This window comes from Lontra canadensis, unplaced genomic scaffold, assembly GCF_010015895.1.
Source record: "Lontra canadensis isolate GAN:19392208 unplaced genomic scaffold, GSC_riverotter_1.0 scaffold156, whole genome shotgun sequence".
NCBI classification, from domain to species: domain Eukaryota; kingdom Metazoa; phylum Chordata; class Mammalia; order Carnivora; family Mustelidae; genus Lontra; species Lontra canadensis.
The window spans coordinates 2,055,222-2,072,412 of record NW_022631150.1 but is presented as its reverse complement, the minus strand read 5'-3'; the positions used below and the strand labels follow the sequence as shown (position 1 = coordinate 2,072,412).

The following is a 17,191-nucleotide window of genomic DNA, read 5'->3' as shown; positions in this document are numbered from 1 at the left end:
ATACTATTTGGTAAATATCCACTTCCCCAAGCTCTGCTTCCCTAAGTCCTCCAGACCTAATGCATGGCACCCATTATGCCTGTGCCCTACTTGTTTTTAAATATTTGGGTTGTCACACTTGAATATAGTGTTACATAGACTGAGAAAATGACCTGAATTAAAGGAAACCTCTGATTAACAAAGATTTTTATAAGTGCTGCAATAGAGAGAATTTTGCCACTGGAAATTTTTGCGTTAAAAATATGTGTTTCTTAATATTCTTAAGCTACCTATTTAACCAGATTTTTCTCAAGGAAAGATAAGGAGTTTCCAAAAAAGCAAGAAATGAAATTACTAAAATTACTCCATACATTTTCCCCTAGAATCTAGATCACAGGACCTGGTGGTAGAGCTGCATTCTGTCCAGAGGCAGGTTCTGTTGGACCTGAGCAGGGTTTTTTGTTCTTGTTTTCATTTGAATTCACTGCCATCATACTAAAAATGGAGTATCTCCTATAACATTTGGGTTTCCTGCTTTTCACGAGCTATCAGGATCTGGCAACACTCGCCTGATTTTTGCATGGCACCCATCTGAAACTGAACAGTGATTTCCTGCATTTGGAAGAACACCATAATACAAATATCTGTGTTTGTGTGCCTCCCCTGGTCCAGATGGTCTGTTATAGGAGTTGTCAATATCTCATTGTGCTTAAGTAGGATCAGTACTAAAAATTATTTCATGAAAATTAATATCCCTTTCTTCAGAAGCTTGTCATCTTAAAATCAGGCACCTCTCAGGTGGTGGGTGGGAGGGCATAAACTAACTCTCCTGTCCTAACCTTTACTAAAAAGTTATCTTACGAAAGAGATCTCTCTCTCTCTCTCTCTCTCTCTCTCGTTCAGGGCATAGTAATGAACGCAGAAACGGAAACATGTTCCTTCTGGCAAAATCTTCCATTCAGGCTGTCAGATCTATGAAACAAATCTCTTTGGATTTGCTTTAAACACAAGTCAAAAAGGGTTTTGAATCTTCATTTGAGGCAGATTCTTTGGTTGATGCTTTAAAGACTCACAGAAATAAAGTTAATGAACTTATTAATCCAGGGGGCAAGAAAAGACATGTCTTCCCAATAGTAAACCATCTCTGCAGTTGTGAACCAGTCATCCTGCAGAGTTTATAAGGAAAGGAAACATTCTTCTCTTCTTCCCCTTCTCGTCTACTTGAAAAAATATAGTTTTGTTGAATATTTTCATTTCATCCTCCTCACTCTTCCCTGTTGGCTTTCTTGTGTGACTGTATAGTACTTTTAGTTAACATTCAGTGCCATTGTTGATGCTCACATACACACATGGCCATATTACAGCAGCCCTTGTTCCATTGTCGTTCTACCATGTAACTGTTACTCTGTTACATATATAATTGTATATATATGACATGTATGTATTGATATAATCCTTTTATTTATGTCTGTCAGGTAAGATTTAATTTAACTGTGAAGACTCTCCTAATAACAGAAAATCTAATAAATAATTCACTATTTCTTAAATTCACTGCAGCCTTGATCAAAATGACCACTTTTTAAAAAATAAAGTCAGGTAATTAAGTACTTACTGAAGGTTGGTAGTTCCTTTCACATGGGAGCAGATATTTCTTATACCAACATTTCACATCAGGTAACTTCTGTTAACTAAAACTAGTTTTTTTAGAATTTAAATGTCATTCCTTTAAAATACAACATACCAAAGATTATTAAAAGAACAATTGCTCCAGAGACAAGAGGATTTGCACCTACTGTTTATGGTATAGATCAGAACTGGCCTTGTCAGGTTTAGACAGTTTTAAAGACTTTTATCAGTGACTAGGGAGTGTGCCCTAAATAAAGATGTATGGTTACCTTACTTTAGTAGTACTTGTAGGATTTTGCAAGCTTCTTCCCTGATATTTTCAGAAAGTAGCTTCTATATTTTCATGGGCCATCACTGGAAGCTAACAATATCAGCTAAGTCATTAATTTATAATTAGCATGCATCTCCCAACAGTGGTCTTGCCACCAAGCCCCAGTATAGTTTGAGACTATATTCACTGCATTGTTCTAAATTTATTTTCTGGAATGTTCGCACACCCACTAGTAATTTCTCACATTAGGTTTATATTGGATTTTGGTTTTTCTATTTAATTTCATCTTGCTTCAGTTTTACCCTTGTCCTCCACCAAAATGTTTACGTTGTTGTCAAACAGGGACCTGAAAGAACCTGGCTTGCTGAATGGAAAGGAAATCCCAGACAGAACTTTTCCTGAGCCCTCTATCCTTTTATTAGATCTAATTTCCCCCCAGTTGACAAAGTAGCAGTTCATGGACATCTAGCAAAATGTGACGGAGACCCTTTCCATCTATATTTGTATAGAAGTGCAGTCTTGCATTAAGCTGCCAAAGCCTGTGTTGGAGTTGATGATTCAGGATACTTAGGAAGCCCTTTGGCTGAGGTGTGTGCCACTTAGTCCTCTGCCCATCCCGGTGAGGTCATAGATAGGTATGACTGCATGCCAAACCCGATGGTGACATGATATTTCGGTTTTGTTACCTGTTCGCTCCTAAAGGGGGTGGTTAGCAAAGTTTGCATCCATGAAACTAACATAGAGCCCATCACAAACTTAACATCTTGAAGAAAGGCAACATTTTGGAATAGCTCCTCCTTTGGGCAGAGTTCACGTCTCCCAGACCCTACGCCAGCTATCCTCCCTGGAGAGCCTTGTCTCTTGTAGGCCTGGCATATAGAAGCAATAAGTATGATGCTCTTGCCCCCTCCTGCCCCCCAGAAAGAATTCGTCTAACATCTTGCTTATGTGGTGACGTCTAGCTCGCCGCCTGCAGCTCAGCCCCTGGGAGAGCAGCGTTGTTAACAGACTGCTGACGCCCACACATTCGTTCCTGGCCAGAAGCAAAAGCACAGCGGCCTTGTCTGGAGATACAGGTAAAACTGTCAAGGTACCACTTTCTTGGGGAGGTAAAGTCTTCCTTTTAAAGCACACCTGAGCCACCCCGGTCCATCCGATCACGTCTTGGTCTTCCTCTGTGTGTTCGCCTTCTCTCTGCCTGGGTGCAGCAGCTTTGGAAATGTCTGTTGGTGTTGGTTTCATGCTCCTGGTACCGTTTCCCCTTCGCATCTTATCTGGACACCAGATGCCAGGCAGACAAAGGATGCCCCTCCTCAGGATCCAATGGCTTTGGATGCTTCTGCGTGTTTGTAATGTCACCAGAAAAACCTACCCTTTCCCCGCCTTTCTCTCTGCCCCTGCATCTGAGCAAACCATCGGAGGTAGACGCAATTTAATATTTAATACTAATAGATGAGCTGGAGACTAAAATCAAAGCCCAGGTTGATTTAAGCAAGAGTTTCACGATGTGGCTGTGTGCTAGCTACTTCTGCCTGTGCCAGGCTTTTGTAGGTAATCTAGGAATTAGTACCCTTTCAAATCTCTGAGAGCTGTGGAGAAGGCTAATTACAGTCTTCTTCTTTGTTACATACTTTGAAAATATGGAGAATGTGCCAAGTACTGGTTATTATAATTAGTTATAACTCCTCTGCGTTTTTGAAATGCAAAGCATGCCTGAATGAGCCAATTAGTTTAATGAGAAGTTAGTGTAGAGCCTATATCTAGCTGGAAAGAAAGATACATACGCAGCTTTTCGCAACGGCTCTTTCATGGTGATTTGGTTTTTCCCTAATATCTCTGGGTACAATTGGTGTATATAAGCAGCCAAGCAGCCCTTGTCTTCGGCACTTGGGAAATTACACAGCCTCTTCATAAAGTTCCCTTTCAAAATGCTTTGCCTCTGCAAGTCTCTTCATGTTCATTAGCCCTCTTTGCGAAGAATTCTTGGTGGTTTTATGATTTTTTTTTTCCATCTCTGGTGCCCAGTGAGCTAATAACAACCCTAATTCTCACAATACCCCCAGGAGGCAGTCGAAGAAGTAAGTGCAGACATTCCTACCACCTGCTTGTGGAAACCAAGTGCAGTGACAATAAGTGACTTATAGAATAGCCCCTTAGAATTCGATTTGGTGCATTGGATCTTATATGTGCTCCCCCCCTCCATCCTCAGCGCCTGGAGTGATGCTCTGCGTACGGTTGTGCACTCAATTAGCTGGACCACAGTGTTCTATGTTTTCTTTGAAGGAACTCTCCTGTCAGCTGTCACATCACATCTGAGATTTTTCTGGAGGAGAAAATACAGCTAATTTTAAGATAGTTTATTTTCTGAGAATGTCATACTCTTACACAAGTCATGAAGTTTTTCCATATGTCCAGCTAATTGAAGAAACTGTAACATTGCTTTCAGTCCTGTTTCATAGGCTTTAAATAGTTGAGGGCTCTGATGCTTTGGGATCTCTACCCCATATGTGGTTTCATGCTGAATGACTGCCTCACAGCTGAGAAAGTGTCTGTCTTTGCTGTTTCTGTCACCACTAACTTGTGTCAATTCTTTTCGTCCTCCTCCAGTCCTTTACGACATCATTGGCTCATTCTCCACCCACTCTGCCGGCCCATCTTCCCACATTCCCTCATCACTGTTCTACTCTATCAGGGTGCTTTTTGCCTGCTGGCTGCCTGTTCTTTGCTTTGCAACTTTTCCATTCTCCTTCTCACAAATGGATACATTTCTGTAATTTATGTTACTGTGAAGCAATGCATAAGCCTTTATTGAGTTGCCGCTCTTATTAATACAATCCTTAGGTGATTGTTACTTTATTATTGCCTTGATACACCTTATATTTAACCAACCAGAACTGTTGTTTTTCTTTATTTTCCATTTGAAATTATATATGTAATTACAATTTATCTTGTCAAAAACACTGTATTCATCACTTTTCCTTTTTCCATCTGCTCTCCACAATTATTCTTCCTTGTCTTTCCATTTTACTGTTGTCTCCTGAGTTCATCTTAAATCTGGTTGCCACTGGCAAGAGGATGACCTATGTCCAAATCCAGGGTTACAAGAGCAGATCACAACAGCCATCCTTACCCATAGGGTGTTTGGTGATGGCGAACTCCCAGAAGAAGCAGTAAGAGCATTTGAAATTTGCAGGTCCCCTACCTCTCATTTGTGGCCACTGCTTTGGGTTGACTTCTCCTTGCCCGTTTTTTAAAATACATTTAAAATACATGTGATTGTTAGAGCTCAGGGTTAAATGAGTTGATACATGTAAAATATTTAGAGTAGTACTTGCACATAGTAGACACTCAATAAATTATTTTTAATTTTATTTTTATTATTATTTTATTTTATAAGTTTTCTATTCTCTGTGCTATACTCTGCCTACTTGAACTGCATTTTCTTTTCTCTGCACCTTTTCATATAGTTCATTTAGAAGATTTTGAGTTAGTTAAATTAATGCACCCTTGCTACCGAGAGTAGAAGGAAATAGAGATATTATAGAAGATTGTCTACTGGACACTCCCTAGAAGAATGTTCATGTTTAATAAAACTACTTTGGGATACCAAGAGCACTCAGGGAAAATCAAAATACTGTGTATTATTGCTCTTACTCTCTTCTTCGGAAGGGCAAGATAATTCCAATAAATGATTGAAAGGTTTCAGGTTTTTTACTAGTTGCAGTTCTGAACAACCAATTCCATGAAACGTAATGTCTTTAGAAAGAATTTACAGTGTTTGTTTTGGCCAGACGATATTCCTTAAACAATTAAATTTGAGGATTCTTGTACAAACTTCACTAGATGGATTGGAGGATATTTTTTTTCCTTTGCTTAATATGACCTCAGTGCTACAATAAAGAATGAACCAAAGGCGTGATGAGATTGGCTTACAGCCATAGATGATCATCTCAGGAAGTGCTGCCTAGATACCCCCAAAATTATCTTCTGCTGGAGGAAAATGAACTCCTATTTCTGTGTTTCCTTTTTTCTGTTAGATCCTGGCCTCAGAGCAGGGCTGTGGTCTAAGATCTCTTAATTTTGGAGCAAGGTGAATGGCCTCTAGTTGTGCCCTGGGCAGTCTGTGCCTCTCCTGGTCATTAATCCCCTGGAAGTGCCTTGTGCCAGGATATTATTCTTCAAATGCATTTGACTGGCTTGCAAGAAGTTTGCATCATTGAACTCTTCCGAGTCTGGGAAATGCAAATGCTTTGTTGTGGTGCTTGAAAAGGGTTATTTTCAAGTAGTTTCCCCTGTGATCACAAGAAGCCAGTTGAGACTAGGTTCTTTCTCCTTTCTCACAATGAAAGGAAACTTCCTTCACCATTAAGGTCTAAAGCAAAGTTTTAGGTCAACTCCCAAGTTAAGATACACATATTCTTTTAAGGAGGGCTGAGAGGGAATGCCAAGTGTTTTAGTTTATCTTGAAGCAACAGAGTTCTGTTTTGAGAGGATTGGAAAAGAGAATGCAATTTCTAGTCCATTCCCTGCCTTGACCATTTAGCGATAACCAGAAAATAATACGAATTGTTTAATAAGAGAGCACGTGAATAAATAAGCAATCGGATCAACTTTCTGTCTGTAAATGAAACCAAAATAACATTTTTAACTCTATAATTCCAAAATTCCTAATTTGCCTTGTGAACTTTCGAGTTTTTAATTTACTAATAAATACCATTATACTTAGCTGAAATAATGGTCTTTTTAAAAGTTTGCTACAATCGCTATAGCTGGGTAAAGTCATTTTATAACATTATCCAAGCACATAGTATTCTCTGCAAGGAGTCATGTTTAATTGTCTTATCTTTTGCTGGAGAAAAAGATTTCTGGGTGAGATCTGAAAAATGAACCTTGGAACCTTAGAATCCATACTTTTGATACCTATGTCATGTTATATGAACTTCCTTAAACCTTTTTTTTTTTGCCCAGAATGACTTGATTAGTGATTGTGTTTCTGTGAAGGTAAATATTCAGAAACTGTGATTTAAAAAAAAAAAAAAAAAAAAAAAAAAAACCAAACCTGAGTAAAACAGTAAAAGCTATCCACAAATCAACTTTATTTTTGGCCGTTCTAACATGTATATGTTTTGTGCACCATTTGAAATGATTACATTCCGTATCCCCATACCTTCTACTGCTTGTTATAAACTGTCAAATACTTTGGCTTTTGGGAAAACCCAGAAGTCACGCATCTGATCTGGCTTTAAAGAGACAAAACATTTACAGAATTTGTTTCTGGAAATTATCAGTTATCCTTGTAACAAGCCTGAACACCTAGTATGACTTGGTTGTTTAACATTATAAAAATTCTGTTGCGTTTTCCACTGGCTGTTGAACTTTACTCCTGAAATGGCTGGAGTCCACCTTGCTTGCCTGCTTGCTTACTTCCTGTCTCCACCTTTCGTTCCATCTTAAAGCTAATTAGGAAAAATCTGTTTATAAACAGTCCTTATATAAAATGATCTGTCACTAATGTCGTGTTTTACCAGAACCATCAGTTCATAGGAATATAAGCCCATTGCTTTCCTTAATTATTAGACTACATCTGAATCTTTAATCACTATTTCAATAGCCCAATAACTTACGTAGTCTAGATTTTTCACTTGGACATGGCTTCTTTTTGGACACGCTGTAAACCAATAGGACTGTGAGAGGAGAGTTGGCTGTGATGGTTCTGGACACCTTTAGGTAATAACTTCTTCTCCCTACTTTTCTCTCTGTCTCTGCTTTGCTCCTTTTCCTGAACCCGCTTTTGGCTTTCCTTCAACTGCTCCTCTGGCGCTCTTGTGTGTAAAACAATCACCTACATCCTAGTTATCCCCATTTGTCCTCGTTCAGCATCTTGCAGCCCCATCAACATCATGCCCTACAGAGCTGCACACTCTAGAAATCTGACAGAGCGACCCAAATTCTCGGTAACGCCACCGGAGGGCTCTGCGAGAAGGAGGACGGTTCCCGGCACCGCGGTGAGTAGCCGGTGGGAGCAGCCTGGCGAGTCTGTGCTGTTTCTGTGCAGAATGGACACCAGCTCCAGGTGCCCTGTGGGTGTCAGAGCGGGAGGTGCCCGCACGTGGGCGGTGGTGTCCCCACACTTCCTCTAGAAATGTGAGTTGGGCTCCCCCTAGAAATGTGAATTTGAGAATGAAAACTATTCTCTGTTCAAGTGTGTGCGTGCCCGGGGGCCTGTGTACGAATAAAGGTCACGCCAGCAAACTTTTTCATGTTTGCCAGTCAGAAAGCCCTGGAAGGGCATGTGAGCCTGGACGGCTGCCTCTGCCTTTTCTTACACCTTATCCAGAAGCTTGCTGAACTCTGAATGTGGTTCACCAAAAAAAGCAAAACAAAGCATTTTTGTCTGTCTAGCTTCTCTCTGTCAAGGCCCAAATCTTACAATATAGTAAGCAAGTATTTTGAAAACACTAGTGATTTGCTAGGTAACAAATTCTTGAAAGGCAGTTGGGCTGTGTCAGAGACTCGGATTTTGCAAGTGAAGAATATAACTTGTACTTGTGATTACCGGCAAGGTGGCTGAGCCAACGCAAGTTTTCACTGATAATGAATTTCGTGCCATAAATGCAGTGAGGTAACTTTTGTGTCTCTAAGCACCTTTCTTCTTCACACTGTGTGTTATTTGGTATCTGCTGAAAGAAGTAGATACTGTTGTGTGGTCTTCAGTCATTGTACTTACTCCTAAAGGACCAGAAGATCTCATTCCCATGGGAATACCGTGACCTGTTTAATGAAAGGCGGAACAATTTTTTTTTAATCTTAACTTCGCAGAGCAGTTCAGATTGAGGGTTGTGAGAGCTTGATGGCTTTTCCTATAGGCAGTTTTCTTCCAAGCCCCAGGTTTTCAGGAATCCGCGTTTAATTCCTGATTGAGTCAGACCTCCAGACCTCCAGCGCTGCAAGGAGGTCTTGCGAATGAAGCTTGAGGTGAAACTACCTTGGATGTCTGGGTAGTTGTTCATCATTAGCATGTTAGCCTCAGAAAGCCTAGCTGTGGATAAAAAGCCATAGTTAGAACAGCTTTGTCCCCAGAGGTTGGGGACTTCCTGGAGGGGGTGAGAAGCCCTTAGCAAAGGAAAAGCATCTTGTTATGGATAAAAACACAACCTAACATGCCAGGAGGGAAGGATCAGAGCAGACCCTTGGCCAACAGATTAAAGGAGAGGGATTTGTCATCACATGATTCAGAAGCTCCGCTTTCTCACCCATTTTAATTTTTTTTAATACCTTCCTCTTCTGTATTTGATTTATTGGTCATCTTTTCACCGCCTTACCAAATATTAAGGCAAATACCTGTTTCCGGAAGTGACTCACAATTCCCTTATACCCCAGAGCTGCCCCTTGGAGTTCAGCTGAACCACCAGCCACCAGTGGTTATGGAACACTTAAGAAGTGGCTAGTGGGGGGAAAAAAAAGAAAAAGTCACTAGTGAGAATACCAAAAAGAATTTTCAATTCCATTTCCTTTTTTTAAAAAAATGTTTAACTATAGTAAAAAAAAAAAAAAAAAGTAACAAAATTTACCATCTTAACTATTTTTAAGCATCCATTTCAGTAATGTTATGTCTATTCACATTGTTGTGCAGCCTATCCCCAGAACTAATTAAATCTTACAAAACTGAAACTATCCCCACTGAACAACAACTCCCCATGTCCTCCTCTCCCAGCCCCCGGCAACCCACCATTTTACTTTCTATTTCTTTGAATTTGACTACATTTAGACATGCCATATAAATAGAATCATTTGTCCTTTCGTGACTGGCTCGTGTCACTTTGTATAATGTCCTTAAGGTCTGTCCGCCCATGTTGTAGCATGTCACAGGATTTCTGTCCTTTTTAAGGCCAGTAATATCCCATTTTGTGTATGCATGCATGCGCATACACATGAACACACGCATACACATATACCAGATTTTGTTAATCCATTCATCTGCTGGTGGACATTTGAACTGCTTCTGCCTTTTGAATCTGAATAACACTATGATTAGCCCTGCTGTATATGTGGGTAGCAAATTATCTCTTCAAGGTCTTGCCTTCAGTCTTTTGGGATATATACCCAGAAGTGGGATTGTTGGGTTTTGTGGTAATTCTATTTTTAGTATTTTGGTGAACTGCCATGCCATACTGTTTTCCATAGCAAATGAACCATATTACTCATATTCCCACCAACAGTATAGAGGGGTTCCACTTCTTCCACATCCTCACCGACACTTGTTATTTTCTGGGGTTTTGTTTGTTCTGTAGTGGCCATCCTAATAGCGTGAGGCTCTGTCTGATTGTGATTTTGATTTGCGTTTCTCTAATGATCAGTGATGTTGAACATCTTTTATATATTTGTTGACCATTCCCATATCTCTTTTAGAGGAAAATCTATTCAAGTCCTTGGTCATTTTTTAATCTTGTTTTTTAATTTGTTTCATTTTAATTTTAATTTTTGAGTTGTAGCATATGTACATATTCTGGATATTATGTATTCTGGATACTAATCTCTTATCAGATATATGATTTGCAAGTATTTCTCTTATTCTGTAGTTTATTTCCTTACTCTTTTGATTGTATCCTTTGATGCACAAGAGTGTTTAAGTTTGATGCAGTTCCATTTGTGTATTTCTGCTTTTGTTGCCTGTGCTTTTGGTGTCATATCCAAGAAATCCTTCATTATCAAATCCAGTGTCATCAAGCTTCCTGTTTTTTGGCAGGAATTTTATAGTTTTAAGCACTATATTTAGGTCTCTAATCCATTTAGAGTTAGTTTCTGTTTACAGTGTAAGGTAAGGGTCCAGCTATATTCTTTGGCTTGTGGATATCCAGTTTTCCCAGCACCATTTGTTGAAGAGACTGTCTTTTTCCCCATCGAGTGGTCTTGGCACCCTTATTGAGGATCCTTTGACTGTGAACGTAAGGATTTATTTCTGGGATCTTGACTCCATTGGTCTCCATGTCTCTCTTCATGTCAGTACCACACTGTTTTGATTACTGTAGCTTTGTAGTATATTTTGAAATCAGGAAGCGACTGTGTTCTGACTTTGTTCTTTCTTTTCAAGATTGTTTTGTCTATTCAGGGTCCTTTGAAGTTCCATATGAATTTAGAATAGATACTTGTATTTATGCAAAAAATGACATTGGATTCTGATAGGGCTTGCTTAGAATCTGTAGGTCCTTGTGGGTAGTATTGACATTTTAACAATAAGTTTTCTAGTCTGTGAACACAGAATGTCTTCCCATTTGTGTTCTTTTCATTTCTTTTAGCAATGTCTTTTAGTTTTCAGTGTACACGTCTTCTGCCTTCTTGGTAAAGTTTATTCCTAAGGATTTAATTCTTTCTGATGCTATTATACGTAGAAATGTTTCCATAACTTTTTTCAATTTTATCTGATTTTAATTCATTTAGATCTAAACTCAAATGACCAAATATGGGTAGTGGTTAGCTTATTGGACAGCACAGATGTAGGACATTTCTGTTATCACAGAATGTTCTATTGGACAAGCAGGGTCTTGGAGTATTGGTCTATATTGTCTCTTTTGAGCATTATTTGTATTCTAACCCTAACTCTAATGGTAAAGTCAAAGTCTTTGTCCTGCTGGTCTGGTGTCCACTGACATGTGCACCTTGCTGTGTGTGTTCCACATTGACCTTGTGGAGAATGTTAATAGGAAAGATTATTGTACAGACCACTGGCTATTAACTCAGATCGGGGGAGGACGAGGAATGCCTTTACATGTGTGGTACCCAGACAGGTGATTGGGTGACAAGACCAGTGAAAAGACATCTGAAAGATCTAAGAGGGTAAAACCATCTACCTGCCTGAGGATGTCATCTCAAGTATTCAACATTTTTCTCAACCTCTCTTTGCCTTTTTCCCTACCTCTTTAAGGTGAATAAAGGGAGGGCAGTTTTAGAAAGAATTGGTTCAGTGGCACTCTAACATTTTTTTTTTATCCAAAAAGAAGGATTATACAGTTCTTGGTAGGTTCTTTCCCTCGATGCCTGTCTTATCAAGACACAGATGATGAAATTCATCCCTGTTTCCTCTGCATCACAAATTACCCTGAATTATTTTCCCATTCGGATCGCTCCTTAATTTGACTTCAGCCAAAGTAAAATGTTTTGAGAAAAAGGAAAAGAAAAGTTACTTGAGGTGCTTAATGCCAGCTTCCCTTGGGAAGAGCCCCAGGCCTTCCACTCTGGCGCTGATAGCTACAGACATGATTGCCACCCAGTATAGCAGCCGGAAGTTTCCCCGGTGCTGACTGCCACATCTGCCATCCAAGGACAACAACTGACTTCTGAGGCCTCACCTCCCACCTTCTGGGACCAGAAATCAGGGCAAAGGCTGGTCAGGCAGCCACAAGTGATACAGAACTGACACGCATCTTGTAAAGTTCTTCCCTGCCCCGGTTTTGTTCATTAGTTTTATTTAGAAATTCTGGGAAGACACTGAGTATTATTTGATACTCGTGTTTTCCCCCCACCTCTAGCCCAATCCATCAACTAGGATGCTACTAAGGAAAGTGGAGAGAAGCAATTAGAAGGGACCCTGAAGGGGAGTAAGAAGGAGGAAACAAAGAAAGGAAGAAGGGAATTAATGCTTGTCCCATGCAGGAAGGAGAGAAAAAGGGGACACTACCAGCTTCTTGGCCCTACAGCTAGATAAAATAAATGAAGTTCTGTCCCTTGCCTTCGACTCCCACAGTCTGCTTTCCTGCAAGGGTCGCATGGAGTGGGATACTGACAGGTGCTCATACACATGCCTCTGGTGAGCATCCAGTCCCATCCCAGGACCTTGTTGGCGTATTTTAGATATTTAGAATGAGTCTTTCTTGCTCTGTGCGGTTTGTTGTTGTTGTTGTTGTTGTCTTTTTTGTCGCAGTTGGCTATAGATTACCAAACAGTTCTGGGTTTCCTTTTGTTCATTTTGACTTAGAAAAGGTATCACCTCCCTGGCTGAATTTCTAGTGCACCATTAGAAGAGGAATGATGTTTTGACCCACTCTCCCTTTTCCATTTTATCACCAAAGAAGATTAAAAATAACTAAAATTCTTCACCTTGAACCTGACTTTTCCTTCAAAGGCCATTAGATGAGAAAGGAATTACTTATATAGTATCAGTATAAAGGGAAAAAAGGAATTAACCTCTGATGTAGCAGACACATAAATTTTTTTAAAAAGTAAGTCTTGAATATGTTATGTTCCAACATAGGAAAAAAAGTGCTGAAGAATTAAAATGGGGGGTGGGCAGGGAGAAATGGAAGTCACTTTTATTGTGATACTTGTCTGGGTTAAAAAAGATAATGAGAGAATTTGCCCCAGGTTATTGTAGGCACAAAGTAAGTATAGGTGCTTTCTAAGAGTATTAGTGTATTTTTTTTAACAAATGTAACTCCACCTCAGACATCCACAATTTTATTATCAGTGTCAGATGGTGTTAGTTCAGTTATATGGTTCAGGTTTGAGGTAACAAGGGCTTTTTGTGGCAGTGTAATGAATATAAATGACAAAGGCTGGAAATTTTCCAAAAAGCCACTTAGTGGGTTGCAGCTCCACTATTGATACTGTGAATGGGACTGTTCCACTCATAGCAAAATCTGATTATTGTGTTTCTCCAAACTTAGGGCTATAAAAGAGAGAAGGAGAGAGAAAACCTACCATTCCACTCCACATCTGGCATTCGGAGGGCACTGTCTCCATCTCATTCCAAAGCAAGATCACCAGCTCCCTCCCGACTTTGGTAAGTGAAATTTAAGAGGTTGGCTGGGTTGCCGCATGTTGAAGCATCTGTAGCTTCTGTTCTCTGAAAGCAAACTATTTATTCTCTCCCCACTGTTTGGCATTGACTTAGGGAATAACATTTTTCCTTGTAGGAAAGGAAAAAGGAAATAGGAGTGAGTCTCTAAAGTGAATTTTTCTCTGTTTGCTACATAAAAAAACAAACACATCAGCTTGGTATCTTCATTTCTTTTCCTTCCTGGTGCTGGCATGCTAGGACTATCACATGGTAGAGGAGTGGGGAAAGGAAGGGTCTGGCAGGCTGGCTCTGATGGCTCCATTCTCTTTCCCCGATGTGTTGCCCAGGTTGCCATCCAAATCCTTCCCTCATCTGCCTGGCACACCCAGACCAACCTCGTCCTTGCCTCCTGGATCAGTCAAAGCGGCCTCTGCTCAGGCCCGGCCCCCATCCCCTGGCAACATCCGCCCTGTCAAGAGAGAAGTCAGAGTGGAACCCGACAGGAAAGAGCCTGAGAAGGAATCCCAGAATGCTGCCAAAGAGCCATCACTTAAGGGCAGAACACCTTTAGTGAAGGTGGAAGAAGCCACAGTTGAAGAGGGGACACCTGCTGAGCCGGAAGCTGCTCCCGGTAAGGTTCATCTGCCTTATGATGCAGCGTGTGTTGCCTGCTCTTCCTGGGGGACTTAGACATTTCCTCGAAGGTTAACTTCAGGAGCTTTTCCCATATGCGATTTTTTTATGTATAAAGAAGGAACATCCGATCAAAAGCCTGTCATTGGAGGCACAGCACATTAATTCAGGTATGATTTATGAGACCTTCTATTGACTGAGTCCAGATTTTCACAGAACGTGGTGTTCAAAGCCCCCACATCAGGATTGCTTGTATTAGTTATCTCTACTGCTGTGTAACAAATCAGCCTAAAACTTTGAAGCTCATATAAACAGTTATTATATCACACAGATTCTTGGGTCAGGAGTTTGGAAGCAGGTTAGCTGGGTGGTTGGACGATGGCGCACACATATGGCAGAGCTCCATTTCCTAGCACACGAACCTTTCTGTGGGGCTGCTTTATGTCCTCACAGTCTCTCTGCTGGACTCGCTTACTGGATTTCCCCAGAAAGCGTGATCTGCGAGAGAGCCTCACGAGCATTCCACACCTTTTATGCCTGGTCTCAGAAGTCATACACTCAGAAGTCACAATTTCTTCATAGTCAATTCATCAGAAGCAAGTGACTACATTCAACTCATACTCAAATGAAGGGGATTAGTCTCGCCCTTTTACAGTGAAGATCTTCAAAGGGTTTATGGAAATAGTTTTAATTCACCATTTCTGTAATGTTTCAAAGGACAGAGCCCTGGCTCTGTCTTAGATCTACTGAATCCAAGTATGTGGTAGACCCGGGGACCCTGAAAGACAACAAGCTCATCAGTCAAGTCCTGTGCGGGAATGTCAGATAAAATACAGAATGGCCAGTTATACCCTGTGTGTAGTGGAGCCCAAGGACCACTGACTAGCCTCTGGTGCTTGACGGAGGTCAGAACTCATTTCAGAAGACCCAGTGGATCTCATCTCTGCCAGACTAAACCAGATGTTTAGCCAGAAACTTAGAATCACCTGAAACCAGGAATTCAATATTTTTTATTGAAAGTTGTCTTCATTCAAAAGTTTTCTCCTTACGGCTTAATTTGAAGATGGGGTAGGGACAAAGAGATAATAGATAACTCAGACAAGTGACAATGTTGTTTGACAGTGGAAGGGTCCAATATTTGTTTGCATGGAAAGAGAGAGAAGAGAAAGGCTGAAAAGTGTCCCGGGGGCAGAGTAGAATGTGTTAATCTTGAAGGGAGGGTCTAGAATACCAGAGATCACACCTCCCAGTGGAGCATCTCTGTGGGACTCCTGGCCTTCTAGTGTGGCTCTCTGGGCCATTTCCTCAGTGTGGATCAGGTCAGAGGACTTGTACTGCCATCTTGCATCTTGGCATCAAGACGGACAGGGGAGGCCCAAAAGGGTAAGGAATATGAGCGCTGGCTCCTGAAGACGACCTAGGCTCATCCCGTCTCAGACCTAGAGACAGCTCTGGGTAGACAAAAGGGACTTCTTCATCTTCATCGGGTGTCATCTTCCCAGCCTGAATCTGGGCTCGTGGCTGGGACCCTGAGGATGGTCGTAGAAAGGCTTTGGTCTGCTAATAGCAAATAGTCACTAAAGAGAAGGAATTTTTTAAATGTAATGAAAGACAAATGGAAGATTTCATCTTCTTTTTGTTCAGAGTATAACTTCCCACAGAACCTAACGTGAGGCTCCGTACTGAGTACACATTTGATATATGTTGTTAACTGATTAACTTGTATAAAAATAGGAGCCGGTGACAGAGTGTCAGCTTTGTTGGATGTCTCCCTTACACATGCACCTTTTTGTATCTGTTGCCTGGTTACAAGCAGAATACAGTGAAACCGTGAGAACACCCAGTAATAAACATTCCCTTTTCTCTTATAATGATGAATTCTAGGCCTGGGGTGTGGGGAATGCTAGTTTTTGTTTTGTTCTTTGGGTTTTGTTTCCAACTGGTTTTCTCCTTGTACCTGTTTGTACAGCTGCTTCAGCCCCAGCCTCGGCTCCAGCATTGGCCCCCACTCCAGCGCCGACCCCAGGCCCAGCCCCAGCCTCGCCATCCACTGTGACTGCCGCCACTTCCCCCAAGACCTCCGCAGGCACCACTGACCCAGAAGAGGCCACAAGGCTGCTAGCTGAGAAGAGACGGCTGGCCCGAGAGCAGAGAGAGAAGGAGGAAAGGGAGAAGAGGGAGAGGGAAGAGCTGGAAAGGTAAAGCAGTGACATTGTTCAATGAGCAGGGACATCCTAGGGATACCTTGGATTAAGTCTTTAGTCTGAGAGACAGGAGCTGGTAGTAGTGATGAAGGTGAATGGACTAGTTGCTTCAGAGTCATGCCTCTGATCACTAAGTGATTTTTTTTTTAAATCACATTTTCTTGCTCTGATGACAGTATAACAACATTGATGGAGAAAGGTTTATAGAAAGAAAAAAAGCTATACATAGTCTTACCAGTTTTCAGTCATTGGCAAAGTGGATTTTGGGTCATCCTTTCTAGTCTCTGAACACAATAGGGGTTTATAGACATACATAAATATGTACACACACACACCTATTTACATAATTATAGCCACAGTATCACAAAAGAGACGTACAATTGTACAGTCTGATTTTTTTTTTACTGAACATATTTCTAATCTCCATATATCCTCATTATCTTTCTAATAATCCTTTTAAAGCCACAAACTAGAAGCTTGTGTTTTCCTCCTAAGAGAACTCTCAGGGAGTAGCTGGGTGAGATAATTCAGTGCCCCATGACTGCCTGCTGGGCCGGATGGGAGGGACCCTTGGCTTAGTCGGCCTCCTCCTCCAGCTAATACAACCAAAGCCAAAGACATTGTTCTTCAGACAAGCAGAGCTGCATCTTGGGGGAGGACCGCAGCCCCAGTGCCAGGCAGCAACTCTGGACACACTTGATCACA

At 41.0% G+C, this 17,191-nt stretch overlaps 1 protein-coding gene across 10 annotated transcripts in view; it reads left to right on the top strand.

The window, feature by feature from the left end:
• MAP7 (microtubule associated protein 7) overlaps positions 1 to 17,191 on the top strand; it is a 167,040-nt gene that overhangs the window by 133,534 nt on the left and 16,315 nt on the right. For 5 of the 10 annotated variants that reach the window (XM_032844835.1, XM_032844829.1, XM_032844832.1 and 2 more), the window contains 5 exons: positions 2,839 to 2,952; positions 7,730 to 7,881; positions 13,537 to 13,652; positions 13,997 to 14,280; positions 16,252 to 16,480. In XM_032844835.1, the coding sequence (XP_032700726.1) occupies positions 2,839 to 2,952; positions 7,730 to 7,881; positions 13,537 to 13,652; positions 13,997 to 14,280; positions 16,252 to 16,480 (895 nt within the window). The remainder of the gene's footprint in view (positions 1 to 2,838; positions 2,953 to 7,729; positions 7,882 to 13,536; positions 13,653 to 13,996; positions 14,281 to 16,251; positions 16,481 to 17,191) is intronic. The other 5 variants (XM_032844836.1, XM_032844834.1, XM_032844837.1 and 2 more) reach the window with 1 other exon arrangement.